Here is a 17,250-nt window from a genome sequence, read left to right on the forward strand (position 1 = left end):
ATGGATTATTAAGAACATCAAACCTTACTAATATTAATAATCTCCACCTTCAAAATACTTATGTGTTTTAGTATTTACTAGAAATAGGAACAAACTAAGCCATTTGTTTACAAAATTCTGGATTTTCTGAACAAACCACCAATTTAACGCCCAAAATTTTCCTTGATCATGGGTCATTCAGGTCAGCTTGATACAGGATATATAGGATCCAATTTGGGGAAGACAAGAATCAAACATTCTTCAACCTTTAAAGTACAAACTGGGTATTTGAAGAGGGGCCTTCATCAAGCCAACGCATTTGAACTTATGCTGGTTGTATTTGTCTCTGACTGCTACCAAGGAGCCTCCTCTTTTACCCAACTGCAAGTCTTGTATAAGAAGAACACATTCCTTTAAATCAGCAGGTTTGTATCCTGAAAGCTTTTCAAGGTTTGCATTCCATGGATGTTTATCAGGGTGGAACATAAACCTGGAAAGGAATACGACAGAAGAAGCAATCACGGATGGCAGGAACTTGACACAGGCATAGTCCAGCAAACTGAACTCTGCCAAGTAGCATCCCAATAACTGAAACTCCAAATCAGGATATTTTCGATCCTGTTGAGAAATCCTGGAGAATCTTCTCAAGAAGGTATTAATGATTGGACTGCTCACTTCGAATTTAAGAGACTTAAGTATATCAGCTTCCATCTTGACCAGCTCTTCCTTTTTGTAAGTGTTATCTGTGATGTAGCAGAAGTCATCAAGTGTTGGAGGATTAATCTCTTCGAACTTTGATGCAATCGACATTGAAGAAACGCCAAGCAACTGCAGGCTCTGCTTATTGAGAGGATTAAGAGACAAGAATCTGTCAATGTAAGTGATTGAGAGATAAAGGGTATTGGATTGAAGATTGTATTCTTCTGCAACCTCCACCAACCAATCCACCAAGACCCCTCTCATGTTTGCTGTCACATCTTTTTGCACCTTGTCGATATAGTCTTGCAGCGGCCTTCTCTTTGCCTCTTTCTCCATGTTATGAAGATAATCGTAGATATCAGTCACATAACCATCGCACATCTCAGAATCATCAAACTTTGCTGCTGCTGTTTCAATTTCACGTACAGCCGTATGAGTACTAATTAAATTGGAAATCCCATCGAGAGGGGCTCTCTTCTTGGCGGGGGACTGCAGATGAGAATCATGTCCGACTATTGCGTCGGCTGTCCTCTTCTTCCCGAAGCGAGTAACACTCACTGAGTTTACTTTGACAGTCATACCTAATTTCTTCTCCTATATGATTGATTCTTCCTAGAAGAAGAAGAAGGAGATAGAACAGGGGAAGCGAAGACGAAGAAGGAGATGATATGTCTTGTGATTTGGGAGGGTGAATAAGAAGGCATGGTTCCAGAGAAGCCACCATGTCTGCAAATTTCAAATGTTTTCTAATGGCGCTCTCCCTCACATGAAAACGAAAATTAGAACCTCAAATCCCCAAATGTTTGAAAATTATAAAGCCAAATCCCCAAATGATTGAAAAGGAATGAGAAATTTTCACCCTCTTCTTCTTCTGTTTTGTTTTTAAATGGCTCCTCAACTTTTTCCTCATTCAAATTGAACCTCAAACACTTTTTAATAGTTGGGTCATTTAATTAGCATTAAGGTATACCTATAAGTGAATTAGGGTTTAGTATTATTATTAAATACTAAGTATGGTTGTTGTGACTATCATCATCTCCCTCAATCAAGTTAGAGGAGTGATTCAAATGTGTGCAATTAAGTTAAGTTGAGTTTAAATGTTATAGTGTTTTCTTTTATCATTATGTTTTTCTTTTTTTATGTGAATTTTTGTTTATTAGGTCTATTCTTAACCATATTTGTAATTTATTTAAGTAAATTATTTTAATGATGGAAAATAGAAGTTCCCTAATAGTAGTTAGTTGTTTCATGATTTATATCAATTTCAAATAATATAACCGTGCATTTGCACGAATAATAATATAAAAAACCGTGAAAAAAATTTACGGATAACATTTTTAATTTTATTTTTAACTGTTTTAAGTTTATGGGTGGGTCAACCCACAATCCGACCCAAGTATCCATTTACTCAACATCATTATATATTAGTTAGTTAAAAAGTTGAATTTATATTAATGTTAAAACGTCCCGCGTTTATCAAATTTGGTGCTGAATTTAAAATGTAAAGTCTTAGTAGCTTAGTTGGTTAAAGAGTTGTATTTGTTTTGTTATGTTGCAAGTTTAAAACATACCTCTAGCATTTTTAATTTTATTTTTAACCGTTTTAAATTTAAAAGCGAGTCAACCCACAATCCGACCCAAGTATCCAAATTAACCACAGCTCTCGACCCGGCAATCCGGACACTTTAAAAATTAAGCATAATTATATATAGATATAGATAACAGATTCTTTAATCAAATAATCTCAAATTTTGAAAAATCCTTTAAATAACAAAATTTGAAAATATTTATTTATTTATTTTGGAAACGCTCTGAATAAAATGGGAGAGTATGAATGTGGGGTCTAATATTAGTCTTTATTATTTAAAAAAAATAAAAGAAAATGTGTTTTATTTCTTTGATAAACTAAAGAAGTCTTTTCAGTGGCAGAAGAAAAAAATGGTCAGATTTATATGTTTGGTTATATATATAAAAAACAGCCATTGCCCAAATGGCAATATAATTATTTTATAAATCAGTGTTATCTTTAAGACATAACAAATGCACAATATCTACTTGAAATTTGTAATTAGTTTTAAGAGTTAGACTAGTTTGAATATAGGAAACAAGACTATGGTGTTGTGTAGTTAAAAAAAAAAGTTAACATGTTTATTAATGAATAGAAGAGGGCATGAAGCCTCTTTAGTCATACAAAAAAAATTCAACCTAAAAAGGTCAAAAACAATAAATAATAAAGTTTAGAAGTCGACAACAAACAAACGGGATGATTGAACATTCTCAAAATAGTGATCCGAAATAAGCAATACAAATGGCTACAAAGAGCAGGGAGATTGCCATCTTTGAAGAAGAGCCATTGTTAGTTGAATTAGGTATAGTTTTGGACCCAGAATCTGTAACATACACAAGTAATTGTCAATAAATGTAAGCATTTGAAATATTTATGTTATAATATGTAACTTTACCTGAAGGGACTCTGTTTTGATTTCCTGGAGATCCTGCTGGAGAATTTGCTGGTGAACCAACTGCCCAATTGATAAATCACATAGAAATTGAGGAATCTTACCACCATTAGTTTTTTTTGTATGTGAATTTGTCAAGATTCTTACCATTACAGCTGCTTAAGGGGGGAGTTTGAACATTGCATGCTCCCGGAAGTGCAACTGCTCGCGTTTGATCAATGTTAAGTCCAGAAGAGGAACCACCACCATTGAGAGCCTCACAAAGACATTGTGGTGATGTTCGAACAACGGTTCCAAGCTGAGAACAGCAACTTGAAGAAGGAGTTGAAGAGTTCTTCGAGAGGTAGTTAAGACACGGTGACAAGCTAATCAGGACAGTTGTGCAGCTCGAAGACTGAGCCATAACTCCTGTTATACAAAGCATAGCTGACACCACCAAAATCATCTCAATTCTCTGAATTGCCATTCGTGTATTGACCGTGATTGTCTTGACTTTTGAAATTTATGAAGATTGAAGTTTTAATTGTATTTGAATGGGATGAAATGTTCTAAAGTTTGTGGCTTTTTTATAGTGGTGTATTTGGATATGAGATATGAAGGTGGCAAAATGTTGGTGACTGGCTTTCAGCTACTTTTCTATCAATGAGTATGACTTTAAATTAAAGTGTATGTATCTTATGGTGGACAACTTCTAAAAAAAGGTAGTTCACATTTTTTATATAATAAAAATTGATTTTCATGTAGAGTTGTTAACTAACTTCATTTAATACTTAGTCAAAGTAAGACCTTATCTTAAAATATTTTAAAAAAAAAAATCAAATTTAAATCATCATGTATGTTGTTGAAATGACACAAGGGATTAGGTTTGTAAAATATTCACAAAGTTTGAAATCTAATTAAAATGGCAATTATCTATGTATAAAAGTATATACGTATTAATTAGTTCAAATTATGAATATGTAATTAACTAACCAACTTAAAAGTTTAAGATTTATATTAGTGAATAAATAGTATATGAAAATAAAAAGTTTTGAATTTCACATCAGAATATATATATAAGAATCGAATATTCGTAAAAAGTTGTGATAAAAAACTAGATTAATAATTAATGAAAGTACATAATTATTTAGCAAGTAGCTGAAACTAGTCACCGACATTATTGTAAAAAACTTGGACTATCTCAACAACATTATATTCCTTACCAAACGGGGCCTAATATATAACTATGACGACCACAAATTTGTATTCATCTTAACAATTATTGTACATAGATTATATTTTTAGGATCAAATGAAAATAGGTCTATTGAGCTAACATTTGGCTTTCTAAAGTTCAACTCTGTCTCTGTATTGAGGATGCCTATAATGCTTTCCTTAAACTTACCTGATACTTTTTCATTTCTCTTTAGTTTTAAGTTTTTTTTTGTTTTCTTTTCATGGTTCCTTATAAACAACATTTTTAAAATTAAAATTTAACTTGATTCAATTTATTTGTTTTAACTTATTTATTAAATATTTAGATACATTTAATAATATTCAATTCAATTTATTAGAATAAGGGACGTTAGATGTGTTTATACGCATAATTATTGCAACTTATCATTTATATTATTTTAGATTATTCAACTTATTCGCTAAACACTAAGATATGTTTGATTTTATTTATATACGAAAATTACTTTAACAACTTATTACAAACCGCGATTTATTCGTGTTTATAAGCCGATTCAAACTAGCACTAACCTTTTAATTATATATATATATATATATATATATATATATATATATATATATATATATATATATATATATATATATATAAATAGATTTATAATAATAATATTTTATTTACTTAATTAAAAGGTCTGTGCTAAGCGCGAATAAACCGCGGTTTTTATATTTATATTTATATTTATATTTAAATTTAAATTTATATTTATATTTATATATATATTATTTAACTTATTCATTAGACACTCATATTTTTTTTAATTATATTTATTTTAATCTTTTTAATTATTTTAAAATTAATTTGAGATAAAATGTGTATAACATTTATTTTAAATAATTTAATTTATTTATTTAGACATTATCTTTAATTATTTTAAGATTAATTATTAAAATAATTAATCTAATTAATTGATAAAATAATTAATCTAATTAATTGTTTGATTATGTTTTGGGCATGGATTAATTATTTTGATTTATTTATACAAAAATAATTATTTTTAATTTGATAAATTGAATGTGTAAATTTGTAGTGGTTTCAAATCTGAAAATCTAATTAATAAAAGTAACATCATACCTTACTAATATAAATAATCTCCACCTTCAAAATACTTTTGTGTTTTAGTCCAAACTATTTATAACAGGTTCTTTTATCAAACAATTTCAATTTAAAAAATCCTTAATATAATAAAATTTTAAAATGTTTTTTTTTTTTTATTTCCTTGGAAAACTAAAGAAGTATTTTCAGTGGCAGAAGAAAAAAAATGGTCAGATTTTTATATGTTTATTTTTCATTTGGGCTATGACTGTTTTCTTATGTATAAAACTACACTACATTATTTTCTAAATCGGTGTTATCTTTGAGATATAACAAACGCCCAATATCAACTTGAAATTTGTGATTAGTTTTAAAAATTAGACTAGTTTGAATATAGTAAACAAGATTCATGGTGTAGTTAAAATAAATAAAAATGTTTATTTATGAATAGAAGAGGGCATGAAGCCTCTTTAGTCATACAAAAAAAATCCACCCTAAAGAGGTCACAAACAATAAATAATAAAGATTAGAAGTCGACAACAAACAAACGAGATGATTGAACATTCTCAAAATAGTGATACACTGGATCCGAAATAAGCAATACAAATGGCTACAAAGAGCAGGGAGATTGCCATCTTTGAAGAAGGGCCATTGTTAGTTGAAGGTGTAGTTTTGGACCCAGAATCTGTAACATACAAACTGTCAGTAAATGTAAACATTTGAAATATTTATGTTATAATGTGTATTTTTACCTGAAGGGACTCTGTTTTGATTTCCTGGAGATCCTGCTGGAGAATTTGCTGGTGAACCAACTGCCCAATTAACAAATCACATAGAAAGTGAGGATACCACTAATAGTTTTTTGTGTGTGAATTTGTCGAGGTTCTTACCATTGCAGCTGCTTAAGGGCGGAGTTTGAACATTACAAGCTCCCGGAAGTGCAATTGCTCGCGTTTGATCAATGTTAAGCCCGGAAGAGGAGCCACCGCTGTTGAGTGCCTCACAAAGACACTGTGGTGATGATCGAACAACGGTTCCAAGCTGAGAGCAGCAGCTTGAAGAAGGAGTCGAAGAGTTCTTTGAGAGGTAGTTAAGGCACGGTGACAAGCTAATCAGGACAGTTGTGCAGCTCGAAGACTGAGCTATGACTCCTGTTATACAAAGCATAGCCGACACCACGAAAATCATCTCAATTCTCTGAATTGCCATTTGCGTATTGACCGTGATTGTCTTGACTTTTAAAATTTATGAAGATTGTATGTTTTGTTGTATTTGAATGGGATGAGATGATCTAAGTTTGTGGGTTTTTTATAGTGGTGTATTTAGATATGAGATATGAAGGTGGCAAAATATCGGTGACTGGCTTTCAGCTACTTTGCTATCAATGAGTATGACTTTAAATTGAAGGGTATGTATCTAATGGTAGACAACTTCTAAAAAAATGGTAGTTCAAATTTTTTATTTTAAAATACTAAAAATGAGTTTTTTATAGAGTTGTTAACTAACTTCATTTAATACTTAGTCAAAGTAAGAGCTTGTCTTAAAACATTTTAAAAAAAAGTTCAAATTTATATCATGATCATATATGTTGTTGAAATGACACAAGGGTTAGGCTTGTAAAATTTTCACAAAGTTTGGAGTCTAATTAAAAAGGCAATTAGTGTTGGCAATTATTTAAGTATATACTAATCAATTCAAATTATGAATATGTAACTAACCAACCTACAAAATTATGAAAATAAAATGTTTTTAGTTTTTACACCCGGATCATTTATAAATAATATATATAAATATAAAAGATACAAATAATGTAAAAAGTTGCAATAGAAAACTAGCTAGATTCATAATTAATGAAAGTACATTATTAATACAATTCAAAGCCAGATAGATTTTAATTAACTAAAGATCAAGATGAATTAGAGGTATGCGGTTTGAGACGAAATTGAGAAGTAAAAATTATTCAATAGGAAGAATTGTCTAACCTTTTTTTAATTTATTTTGAAAAAAAAATCTTTATTTTGAATTGTTTACAAATAAGCTCTTGCCTTGTATTGATTATTTAATTTAAAATAAATGTCAACTACCATGATTTTTTTTTTGTTGGTACTTATTTAGATAGGTAGTTGAAACTAGTCACCAACATTTTTTTTTTAAAACTTGGACATTATTGATTTTTCAACACAATTAGGACAATTGTATTATCTCGACAACATTATACTTCTTACCAAACGGGACGCAAATACATAATTATAACGAACACAAACTTGTATTCAGCTTAACAATTATTGTACATAGATTATATTTTTAGGATCAAATGAAAATAAGTATTCAGCCAACATTTGGATTTCTAAAGTTCAACTTTGTTTCTGTATTGAGTTCTTACCTATAATACTTCCTTAGCTTACTATATACTTTTTAATTTCTCTTTAGTTTGCACTAGCTTGATTCAATTTATTTGTTTTACCTTCGTTTTTAAATGTTTAGATACATTTAATAATATTCAATTTATCAACTAACGTTAAATGTGTTTATACGTATAATCGCTCCTTTCATATTATTTTAGATTATTCAGCTTATTCGCTAAACATTCAAATATGTTTGATTTTATTTAAATGTGATAAATTTACTAAAATTACTATAACAACTTATTACACAACCTTGATTTATTCACACTTATAAGCCGAATCAAACTAGCACTTACTTTTTAATTAAATAAATAAAATAATAACAATAATAATAATAATAATATTATTATTATTATTATTATTATTATTATTATATATATATATATATATATATATTGGGTCAAATTATTTTGACTAAGTGTTAAAATAATTTAACCATTGGAATTTTGATGATGAAATGACTTATGCGTTTTGATTCAGGTGTATTGAAATCATATTTCATAAGACTTAGTTCTAATGAGGCTCATTAGACCGATTTTGGCATTAGATGCACAGAATTAGACGCGCAGTCTAATAGATCTCGGAATTAGACGTGCAATCTAACTTAGTGGAGTTAGACGTGCAGTCTAATATATGTGCGGAATTAGACGTGTAGTCTAACTCAGTGGAGTTAGACGTATAATCTAATATATTTACGGAATTAGACGTGCAGTCTAACTCAGTGGAGTTAGACGTGCAGTCAAATATATTTGCGGAATTAGACGTGCAGTCTAACTCAGTGGAGTTAGACGTGTAGTCTAATTAGTGAAAGTTAGACGTGAATCTAACTCTTTCAGATTAGTCTGAGGTAGAACCGGAATTAGACGTGCAGTCTAACTCAGTGGAGTTAGACGTGCAATATAATGGTTATTGGATAATTAGACTTTTAGTCTAATTAGTGAAAGTTAGACGTGAGTCTAACTCCTTCAGATTTAGTCTAAGGTAGAACCGGAATTAGATGTGCAGTCTAACTAAGTGGAGTTAGACATGCAGTCTAATGGTTATTGGATAATTAGACGTGTAGTCTAATTAGTGAAAGTTAGATGTGAGTCTAACTCCTTTAGATTAGTCTGAGGTAGAACCGGAATTAGACGTGCAGTCTAACCTAGTGGAGTTAGACGTGCAGTCTAATGGTTATTTGATAATTAGACGTGTAGTCTAATTAGTGAAAGTTAGAGGTGAGTCTAACTCCTTCAGATTAGTCTGAAGTGACTGTAATTAGACGTAAGTCTAATACTATTAGACCAGGCGGTCTAATGGACTCTATTATTAGACGGGGATGTTTAAATTTTATTAGATTGGTTTTCACAATCCGTCTAACTGAAATACGTCTAATGCTAAACTTAAACAGTATGCTTGACGCTAGCACCCGCCTACCCACGTGCTATAGTTTTACCCTACTCCTGCTCCATTTTCTAGTGAAGATTAGTACAACAGTTGTATACAACCAACCAACGAATGCCACGTAAGAGAATTTTCCTCATATTTCTTGTTTTGCAGGTACATCTCTGATGAAATATTCGGCGCACTACAAGTGGTGTACGGCCTTGATCCTTGTGCTCAGAACCTGCTGTGTACAATGGAGGATTTTCAATGGAAGAGTGCCACGTATCATTCTAAAAGATTCGACCGTTAGCCCAGCCCAGTATTTAACAAATCTCAAGGACAACGGACAATCTGCCTCAGGAACTGCCAGATTTTACAAAGAGTCAATCAATAATTCTGCTTGCTATTTCCAGAGAGAGAAATCAAGTCCTTTGCTGTGAAGCTGTTTTCTGATTGAACTGTGTGTGAATTAAGAGAGAGCTAGAATCAAAAACACCTTTAGCTGAGTGATATTCTTCATCTTGTAAATTGAACAGAGTGTGTTCTGTTCAAAAGTGAGTTAAGTGTGTGCAAACTGTATTTGATTCTAATCATATTATAGTGAATCCTTCTGGTGGTTGGAAGAAGGGGTGACGTAGGAGAGTTTCTCCGAACATCTATAAACAAACGACTGTGTTATTTCATTTCTGTTATCTTTTCATCTTTAATCTTGAGCTTCAAACCCAAGTAAACAATTCTGCCTTGAATCTGTTTCAAGTGTTTACAAGTGTTTGCGTAGAATAGAAAACGAATCAAATCCTTAACAAGATTTCTTTCAACCCGTTTTTTATAAGCCTTTATCAATAGCCAGACCCCAGTCTCTATCGATAAAGCCGATCCTATCAATTGGTATCAGAGCCTTATTCTATTCTCAAGCTTTTCCTGAAAAATGTCAACCATAACCAAAGATGCTAGTGCTACAACTATTCCAACTTTCTCTCGAGAAAACTACATTGTATTGAAGAAGAGAGTTCGTGTTCACCTTTCTTATCTTCATGACGACATGTGGAGTGTTGTGACAGAAGGTCCTATCAAGATTGATAAGGAGAAAGATGACTGGAACGCTGATGAAAAGAGGCAGAACAATCTCAACAACATGGCTCTTGATGTTCTATACAGATCTCTTGATGACAGCATGTTCAACTACATTATCGAATGCGACACTACCAAAGAGGTTTGTGACAGACTCACCCAACTGTGTGAGGGCAACGAGCAAACCAAGGAAAACAAGATCATGGTTGCCACTCAGCAGTTTGATAGCTTCAAGATGCGTCCTGGTGAAACAATGAACAACTTCGACACCAGATTCAGCAAGATTGTTTCCTCCATGTTTATCCTAGGCAAGACCTATAGCAACCGGGAGCTTGCTATCAAGGTCATGCATGCTCTTCCAAGGGAATGGGACATAAAGACAATGGCGATGAGAGAATCCAAAGATCTTAACAAGATCTTTCTCTTTGATCTCTTTGCTGATCTCAAGGCCTATGAGTTCGAGCTGAACTGTAGGATGGAAGAAGATCAACCCACATCTGTTATCATTGCCAAGGCGCTGGTGACTGCTGAAGAGCCACCAACTGCTCCGGATGTGAAGATGGCAGCTTAGCAGCTGAGCAGCGATGCCATGTCTCTCTTTGTGAAGAAGTTTGACGACTTCATGAAGAAGAGCAACTCTAACTCAAACTCTTCAAATTCTAATGAAAATAAAAAATCTAAAGCTAATGTTACTTGTTTTAACTGTGGTATTAAAGTTCATTATGCATCGGAATGCCGGAAGCCAAAATGTGAAGATGCCAAGGATGATGGAAAAGAGCTGAAGGCTCTTATGGCAGGTGACGGGAAGAACAAAGGAAGCAACCGTGGTTCCTACTTTTCATCTAGTGAAAGTGATGAAGAAGAGGTGGCCTGTTTCATGGCAAGTGAAGATGAAGAAAGAACTCAGGAGACTGAGGTATTTGACTTCTCTTCTGAAAGGTTTTCAAGGGAACAACTGGTAGCTGCACTAGATGACATGGTCATCGAGTAAAGAAAGCTAGCAGAATTCATAAACGAAACTAAATCTTCACCAGATGTAAACAAACCAAATATGTTTCAATCTGAAGAGTCAAATGTTTTTGAAAAGAAGATTGAAGAGATCTCATCTGAAAATGAAATGCTCAAAGAACAAATTCAAACCCTTTCATCTGAAAACAAGAGGTTAAACCATGTTGTATGTGCACGAACAAGGTCTGGAGACGCTGTCAAACATCAGATAGTATGTTGAAACCTACTGGATCTAGATCTGGATTAGGGTTTGATAGTAATGACCCTAACCTGTCATGCAAAAAGTCCAACTCATCTGACAAGCTTAAGCTAGACGAATATCCTTAATCGGTCTAATTAGACAAGTGTGTCTAAAAGAAACGGTTTGTACTTAGACGTATTTTTGCTCACAATCTATACATCTAAGTCTATTTGTTGAGGTTTAAAACCTACGCGGTTAGACGTACACGTCTAATAGATGTTAGACGTTTTTACGTCATGAGCAAGAGGATGCTCACGTCTAACCAAATACACGTCTAACACGTGGTGTTCATGCGGAATTAGACGTACACGTCTAATAGACATTATACGGATTTGTATACAACACGGAATTAGACGTATGCATCTAATAGACTCATCCGTCTAATAGACGTTTAAATATATGGATTTATGAAGTAAGAAAACGTCTAACTACGTGTTGATTAGACTGATCAAGGACATCTGTCCCATGTTGAGAGCTATTTATTTTTCCCGCTCAGCTCAAAACACTAAAATAGTCATCTCTTATCAACATGAAGACATGTGTCTTTCAAGTTTAGAGACAATGACTGATATACCCTCATTTTTTAATGATGACTCATTGAAAAAGGACGTCTAACATTTATTGATGGGCCATACCCTTAAGAAGAGACGGTTATTCTGTATTTCTGTTCTCTGTCTATATAAGGAAATCCTTGCATGAGTTTGAAAGCTTTTCATCTCTCGAAATCTTTAAGAACCCTAGTTTTCTTAGTATTTCTCTCTCTAAATCTCTCTGAAATCTTGTGTCGGTTCATATTCTTTCGAAAAATGGTGAACAAGAAAATCACTTTGGGTCATTGTACTTTGCAGGTGGATTTTCCATCGGTCTACACTTTCGATCAACCGAAAGTGGTGGATATGTTCAGAACCCTAAAATATTCTGGGTTGAGGAAGTATCTCGGTGGTCCGTTCATATTCTATGAGAAAGAAGTTCGCGAGTTCTTCAAATATGCAACTATGGTGGGTGAATCTATCGTAGCAATTGTCAACGGCGTGGAGTTTTCTTTCGATGAAACCGTATATGTGGAGTTCTTTGAACTTCCGACGGAGGGGCTCACTTTCAACTTGGTTCTTTCATCAAAAGTCATGTAAGAGATGAAGAAGACCTTTTCTGCCGATGGTTCGATGATACATGTAAATGGAAATAAGAAGGTCCTGAAACCTCATTTCATTCTACTGAACGACGTGGTAGCAAAAGCGCTCCAAGGGAAATCTGGCTCCTTCCATCTCTATAGTCAAGACCGTTTCGACTATATGTACGCCATCTCAAAGGGAATCCAGGTAAACTGGGCATCTACCCTTTTCCAGAACCTTTGCTTTTCGATCTGTCGAGAAAACAAGGAAAGCATAACGTATGCGGCTCAACTGAGTCGATTGATGGAGCATTTAGAGGTTCCTGTTGGTGAACTTGAGAAGATCAACTCTCCAAGGGTATTCTCTGCCCTTACAGTCGCTAGTACCCTAATAAGAATGAAGAACACTATGGAATGTGCCTCTAGTGAATCTAGTTATCAAACGGGTTGTAAGCCTTCTACTCGATCAAAACAACCGTCTGCTTCTGTTATGTCAACAGGGGCAAAGAGATCGAAGACAGTGAATGAATCGGAGGCCAGTTCCTCTAGTCTGAAAAGCTCCACCAAGAAGGACTCTAAATCAATCGATTCATGATTAAGGAAAGGTTCATGCGTACTTGCTGCAACTTCCATGTCCTCTATGTCTTCTCCGAAACCATTCTGAGAAAGCCTTCAAGATCCAGTGTCTCAAAGGAAAAGAAGACGAAGGCGCCCCGCGCGTCTAAATCATTGAAGGTAACCTCCTCTAAATCTTTGGCCGCTGTGCCTAAGTTTAATGTTCCTATAGTGGAACAAGATGAATATATTTTTTCTCCCGTTAGAGATTCTGCTGAAGGGCCCGCTGTTGAGTCAGCTGGTCCAAATGATGAAAATACTGACAGGATTGAGTCAACTGTTGTTCAAACCGATCCAGTAGCTGCAGGTGCTACAAAGTTTTCTCAACTAGAACAAGGTGTAGTTCTTACCCTTGTTGTTGGTAAATCTGTTGAACAAGAATCTTCTGTTCCCGCTCTTAAAGATTCTATGGTAGCTGGGAAAGTTATTCGTGTAGAGCTCCTTGCTGAGTTGTGTAAGAAACCCCAATCGGCGTTCGAATTGATGCGTTCTGCAAGAATGTCGAGTGGAATTGTGTTCAGTGAACCCAAACCTGCTCCAAAACCCATCGAGGTTGTTGGAAAAGGTAAGAAGATTGCAACTCCAGTTCCTAAAGAAGTATTGGAGGCAACATGCATTGTTAACCTCGTATTAGATCAAGTTAAAGCTATTGCTGCTGAAAAATTGGAAATCTTTGAATCATGGTCCCTGGAAAGATTGTCCTCCAAATACAATGAAACCCTGTCAAATTCTGCGATAACCCGTGAGTGGAAGAAGCGTGTAGCAAATGAGAAGAAAGTTCTCAAGTGGGCTAAAACTTCAGAGGTAGCTGAGGCTCTGAAGAGAAAGGATCTTGTTGAAGCATGCCTATATAGAAGAGCCCTTTTCCCAATTATTGAAGCCAGAAAGGCTAATTTTAATCTGGTTTAGAAAGGCTCTGAGGTGGAAGTGAATGTGTTGAAGAGGTTGGATGACATCATGGATAGCTACGTCACGGTGGCTACCTGATACGTTCATGGCGCTAATTGCTTTGGTGCAAAACCTTTTGATGATGATGAACCGATGGATATTCTTGATGCTGATGATGATGCCGATGAGCTAGATGCTGCTCTTTTGATCGAATTCGGGAATCTTTTCTGCTGAAGAGAGACGTATTCTGGATCAACCTATTCAAGAGAATCCTCATGAAGAAGAAGTAATAGTTCAAGAGCCTGAACAAGCCCTTGAAACGAATGAAGAAGAAGTCATTGAAGAAGATGTTGTTGAGGAGGCTTCTCAAACTTCAACTGAAGAAAATGTTGTGATATCCCCTGTTGTGAGAACAGAGGAAGCCCAAGAGAAGCTGGCTAAGGTAAATCAGCCAGAAATTATCAGATCTGAGGGGGAACCCTCCAAAGAATAAGATGCTGAAAGAGAGAGTTCCTCATCTGAGGAGGAACATGATCAATATGCAAGCCGGGTCAAGCCTCGTCTATTCCCCGACACCATTGTGGGAAGTGTTCATGAAAACATCAACATTCCTACTCACTACTCTGGTAATCTTTATGAAAGATTTTTGAGAGCAGAAAGGGAAATAATCGAAGAAGAGCAAGATAAAGCTGCTAAGGTAGCTGAGAAGGATCAACCTGAGCAATCCATGCAGATTCATACAAATTTTGAACCGATTCAAAGTATGGCAGCAGAGTCTCAAGAGAATTCATCAAATGAAGAATCCTCTACTGAGGGTAACAAGCATTTAAAATCTATGACTTATGTGCTCTCATCTCTTCAGAAGAACATGATAAAGGCCTTGAACACCCAGGAAGAAGAAAGAAAGGACTTTGCCGAAATTATCAATGTTCTTACTGAATTGGATAACACTATGAAGAAGAACACGTATGAGACTCACGTCTCAAATTTAAACTTCTCCAAGTTTGAAAAGAAATTCTACAGCCGTCAATCTAAAATGATGGATCTTGAAAGGCACATCAATGATGACCGTCATAAGGAAACTTTGGATGAATTTAGTCTGGTGAAGAATCAGATGGTGGAAATTCAAGGCTATTTAAGAAGAAATGATAGTGAACGACAAGAATTTGCTGACTCTATTGAAAGGAAGTTTCAAGCAAAGGAGAACGCAAAAGCTAATGCTGAAAGAGATCAATCTCGAATCACCCAAGGCGAGTCAAGTAGAAGAAGTGACGGTGTGTCAATCGGCACTAGATCCAGACGAGCCGCAAGAAACTATGATAATCCTAGGTCAACCAAGAGAGGTGGAGGTCGAAGCGGTGGTGATCGTGGAGGACGAAGTAGTGGTGGTGGTTGTAGTAGGCTATCTGGTGTTGATCAAGGAGGTCGTGCCACTAGTGGTAATCGTGGTGGTAGATCAAGTGGAAGCGGTCGTGGTGGTCGCAGCTTTCCTCCTTTTCTCAACATGTTAACCGGACAAGACATGAGCCCAAACGATCCTCGATTTAAAAGAGAAGAACAATAATTTCTTTTCTTTTACTTTGTTCAAGTCTTTCAAACAATGTTTCTTTGATAATTCTCTGAATATTGGTTTTTGGAAGTTTGATGTAAGTGAACAAGGGTTTGTTTTATTTATATGATGAATGCATATTTTGGTATATATATGCACGTTTTCAATTTCTTCATCAAAAAGGGGGAAATTATTGGGTCAAATTATTTTGACTAAGTGTTAAAATAATTTAACCATTGGAATTTTGATGATGAAATGACTTATGCGTTTTGATGCAGGTGTATTGAAATCATATTTCATAAGACTTGGTTCTAATGAGGCTCATTATACCGATTTTGGCATTAGATGCACAAAATTAGACGTGTAGTCTAACTCAGCAGAGTTAGACGTGCAGTCTAATGAATGCACTGAATTAGACGTACAATCTAACTCAGCGGAGTTAGACGTGTAGTCTAATAGATCTCGGAATTAGACGTGCAGTCTAACTTAGTGGAGTTAGACGTGCAGTCTAATATATGTGCGGAATTAGACGTGCAGTATAACTTAGTGGAGTTAGACATGCAGTCTAATATATTTGCGGAATTAGACGTGCAGTCTAACTAGTGGAGTTAGACGTACAATCTAATATATTTGCGGAATTAGACGTGCAGTCTAACTCAGTGGAGTTAGACGTGTAGTCTAATTAGTGAAAGTTAGACGTGAGTCTAACTCTTTCAGATTAGTTTGAGGTAGAACCGGAATTAGACGTGCAGTCTAACTCAGTGGAGTTAGACGTGCAATCTAATGGTTATTGGATAATTAGACGTGTAGTCTAATTAGTGAAAGTTAGACGTGAGTTTAACTTCTTCAAATTAGTATGAGGTAGAACCAGAATTAGACGTGCAGTCTAACTCAATGGAGTTAGATGTGTAGTCTAATGTTTATTGGATAATTAGACGTGTAGTCTAATTAGTGAAAGTTAGACATGAGTCTAACTTCTTTAGATTATTCTGAGGTAGAACCGGAAATAGACGTACAGTCTAACTCAGTGGAGTTAGACGTGCAGTCTAACTCAGTGGAGTTAGACGTGCAGTCTAATGGTTATTGAATAATTAGACGTGTAGTCTAATTAGTGAAAGTTAGACGTGAGTCTAACTCCTTCAGATTAGTCTGAAGTGACTGTAATTAGACGTAAGTCTAATTCTATTAGACCAGGCGGTTTAATGAACTCTGTTATTAGACGGGGATGTATAAATTTCATTAGACTGGTTATTAAAATCCGTCTAACTGAAATACGTCTAATGCTAAACTTAAGCAGTATGCTTGACGCTATCACCCGCCTACCCACATGCTATAGCTGTACCCTACTCCTACTCCACTTTCTAGTGAAGATCAGTACAACAGCTGTATGCAACCAACCAATGAATGCCACGTAAGAGAATTTTCCTCATATTACTTGTTTTGCAGGTACATCTATGATGGAATATTCGGCGCACTACCAGTGGTGTACGGTCACGATCCTTGTGCTCAGAACCTGTTGTGTACAATGGAGGCTTTTCAATGGAAGAGTGCCACGTATCATTCTAAAAGATTTGACCGTTAGCCCCTGCCCAGTA

General features: G+C 34.8%; 4 protein-coding genes across 4 annotated transcripts; 1 reads left to right on the forward strand and 3 right to left on the reverse strand.

The window, feature by feature from the left end:
- Positions 1 to 240: 240 nt before the first annotated feature.
- On the reverse strand, positions 241 to 1,257 carry LOC124935005 (putative cyclin-A3-1). Its single transcript, XM_047475473.1, has one exon. The coding sequence runs from the start codon at positions 1,255 to 1,257 to the stop codon at positions 241 to 243; it is 1,017 nt and encodes a 338-aa protein (XP_047331429.1).
- Positions 1,258 to 2,889: 1,632 nt separating this feature from the next.
- Positions 2,890 to 3,671, reverse strand: LOC124937038 (non-specific lipid transfer protein GPI-anchored 5-like). The gene is made up of 3 exons (XM_047477551.1): positions 3,285 to 3,671; positions 3,141 to 3,200; positions 2,890 to 3,068 (listed from the first exon to the last, which is right to left on the reverse strand). The coding sequence occupies exons 1-3, from the start codon at positions 3,601 to 3,603 to the stop codon at positions 2,956 to 2,958; spliced, it is 492 nt and encodes a 163-aa protein (XP_047333507.1). The 5' UTR covers positions 3,604 to 3,671; the 3' UTR covers positions 2,890 to 2,955.
- Positions 3,672 to 5,968: 2,297 nt separating this feature from the next.
- On the reverse strand, positions 5,969 to 6,616 carry LOC124935008 (non-specific lipid transfer protein GPI-anchored 5-like). The gene is made up of 3 exons (XM_047475474.1): positions 6,293 to 6,616; positions 6,155 to 6,214; positions 5,969 to 6,087 (listed from the first exon to the last, which is right to left on the reverse strand). Exons 1-3 carry the CDS (start codon positions 6,609 to 6,611, stop codon positions 5,969 to 5,971), a joined length of 498 nt encoding a protein of 165 aa, XP_047331430.1. The 5' UTR covers positions 6,612 to 6,616.
- Positions 6,617 to 14,212: 7,596 nt separating this feature from the next.
- LOC124935009 (keratin, type II cytoskeletal 2 epidermal-like) lies at positions 14,213 to 15,670 on the forward strand. The gene is made up of 4 exons (XM_047475475.1): positions 14,213 to 14,230; positions 14,523 to 14,548; positions 14,749 to 15,072; positions 15,130 to 15,670. Exons 1-4 carry the CDS (start codon positions 14,213 to 14,215, stop codon positions 15,668 to 15,670), a joined length of 909 nt encoding a protein of 302 aa, XP_047331431.1.
- The last annotated feature ends 1,580 nt before the right edge of the window (positions 15,671 to 17,250 follow it).

Source organism: Impatiens glandulifera, chromosome 4 (assembly GCF_907164915.1).
Source record: "Impatiens glandulifera chromosome 4, dImpGla2.1, whole genome shotgun sequence".
In the NCBI taxonomy this organism is placed as follows: Eukaryota; Viridiplantae; Streptophyta; class Magnoliopsida; order Ericales; family Balsaminaceae; genus Impatiens; species Impatiens glandulifera.

What these genes read in the sequence shown, in the direction of transcription:
- LOC124935005 (XM_047475473.1), bottom strand. Translation starts at nt 1,257, where the DNA reads ATGACTGTCAAAGTAAACTCAGTGAGTGTTACTCGCTTCGGGAAGAAG.
- LOC124937038 (XM_047477551.1), bottom strand. Translation starts at nt 3,603, where the DNA reads ATGGCAATTCAGAGAATTGAGATGATTTTGGTGGTGTCAGCTATGCTT. An exon ending in CCCCTTAAGCAGCTGTAATG is followed by an intron (nt 3,201 to 3,284) that starts GTAAGAATCTTG and finishes TCAATTGGGCAG; the next exon opens with TTGGTTCACCAGCAAATTCT. An exon ending in TCAAAACAGAGTCCCTTCAG is followed by an intron (nt 3,069 to 3,140) that starts GTAAAGTTACAT and finishes TGTATGTTACAG; the next exon opens with ATTCTGGGTCCAAAACTATA.
- LOC124935009 (XM_047475475.1), top strand. An exon ending in CCCAAGAGAAGCTGGCTAAG is followed by an intron (nt 14,549 to 14,748) that starts GTAAATCAGCCA and finishes TCTTTATGAAAG; the next exon opens with ATTTTTGAGAGCAGAAAGGG. An exon ending in AACACTATGAAGAAGAACAC is followed by an intron (nt 15,073 to 15,129) that starts GTATGAGACTCA and finishes GAAATTCTACAG; the next exon opens with CCGTCAATCTAAAATGATGG.
- LOC124935008 (XM_047475474.1), bottom strand. Translation starts at nt 6,611, where the DNA reads ATGGCAATTCAGAGAATTGAGATGATTTTCGTGGTGTCGGCTATGCTT. An exon ending in GCCCTTAAGCAGCTGCAATG is followed by an intron (nt 6,215 to 6,292) that starts GTAAGAACCTCG and finishes TTAATTGGGCAG; the next exon opens with TTGGTTCACCAGCAAATTCT. An exon ending in TCAAAACAGAGTCCCTTCAG is followed by an intron (nt 6,088 to 6,154) that starts GTAAAAATACAC and finishes TGTATGTTACAG; the next exon opens with ATTCTGGGTCCAAAACTACA.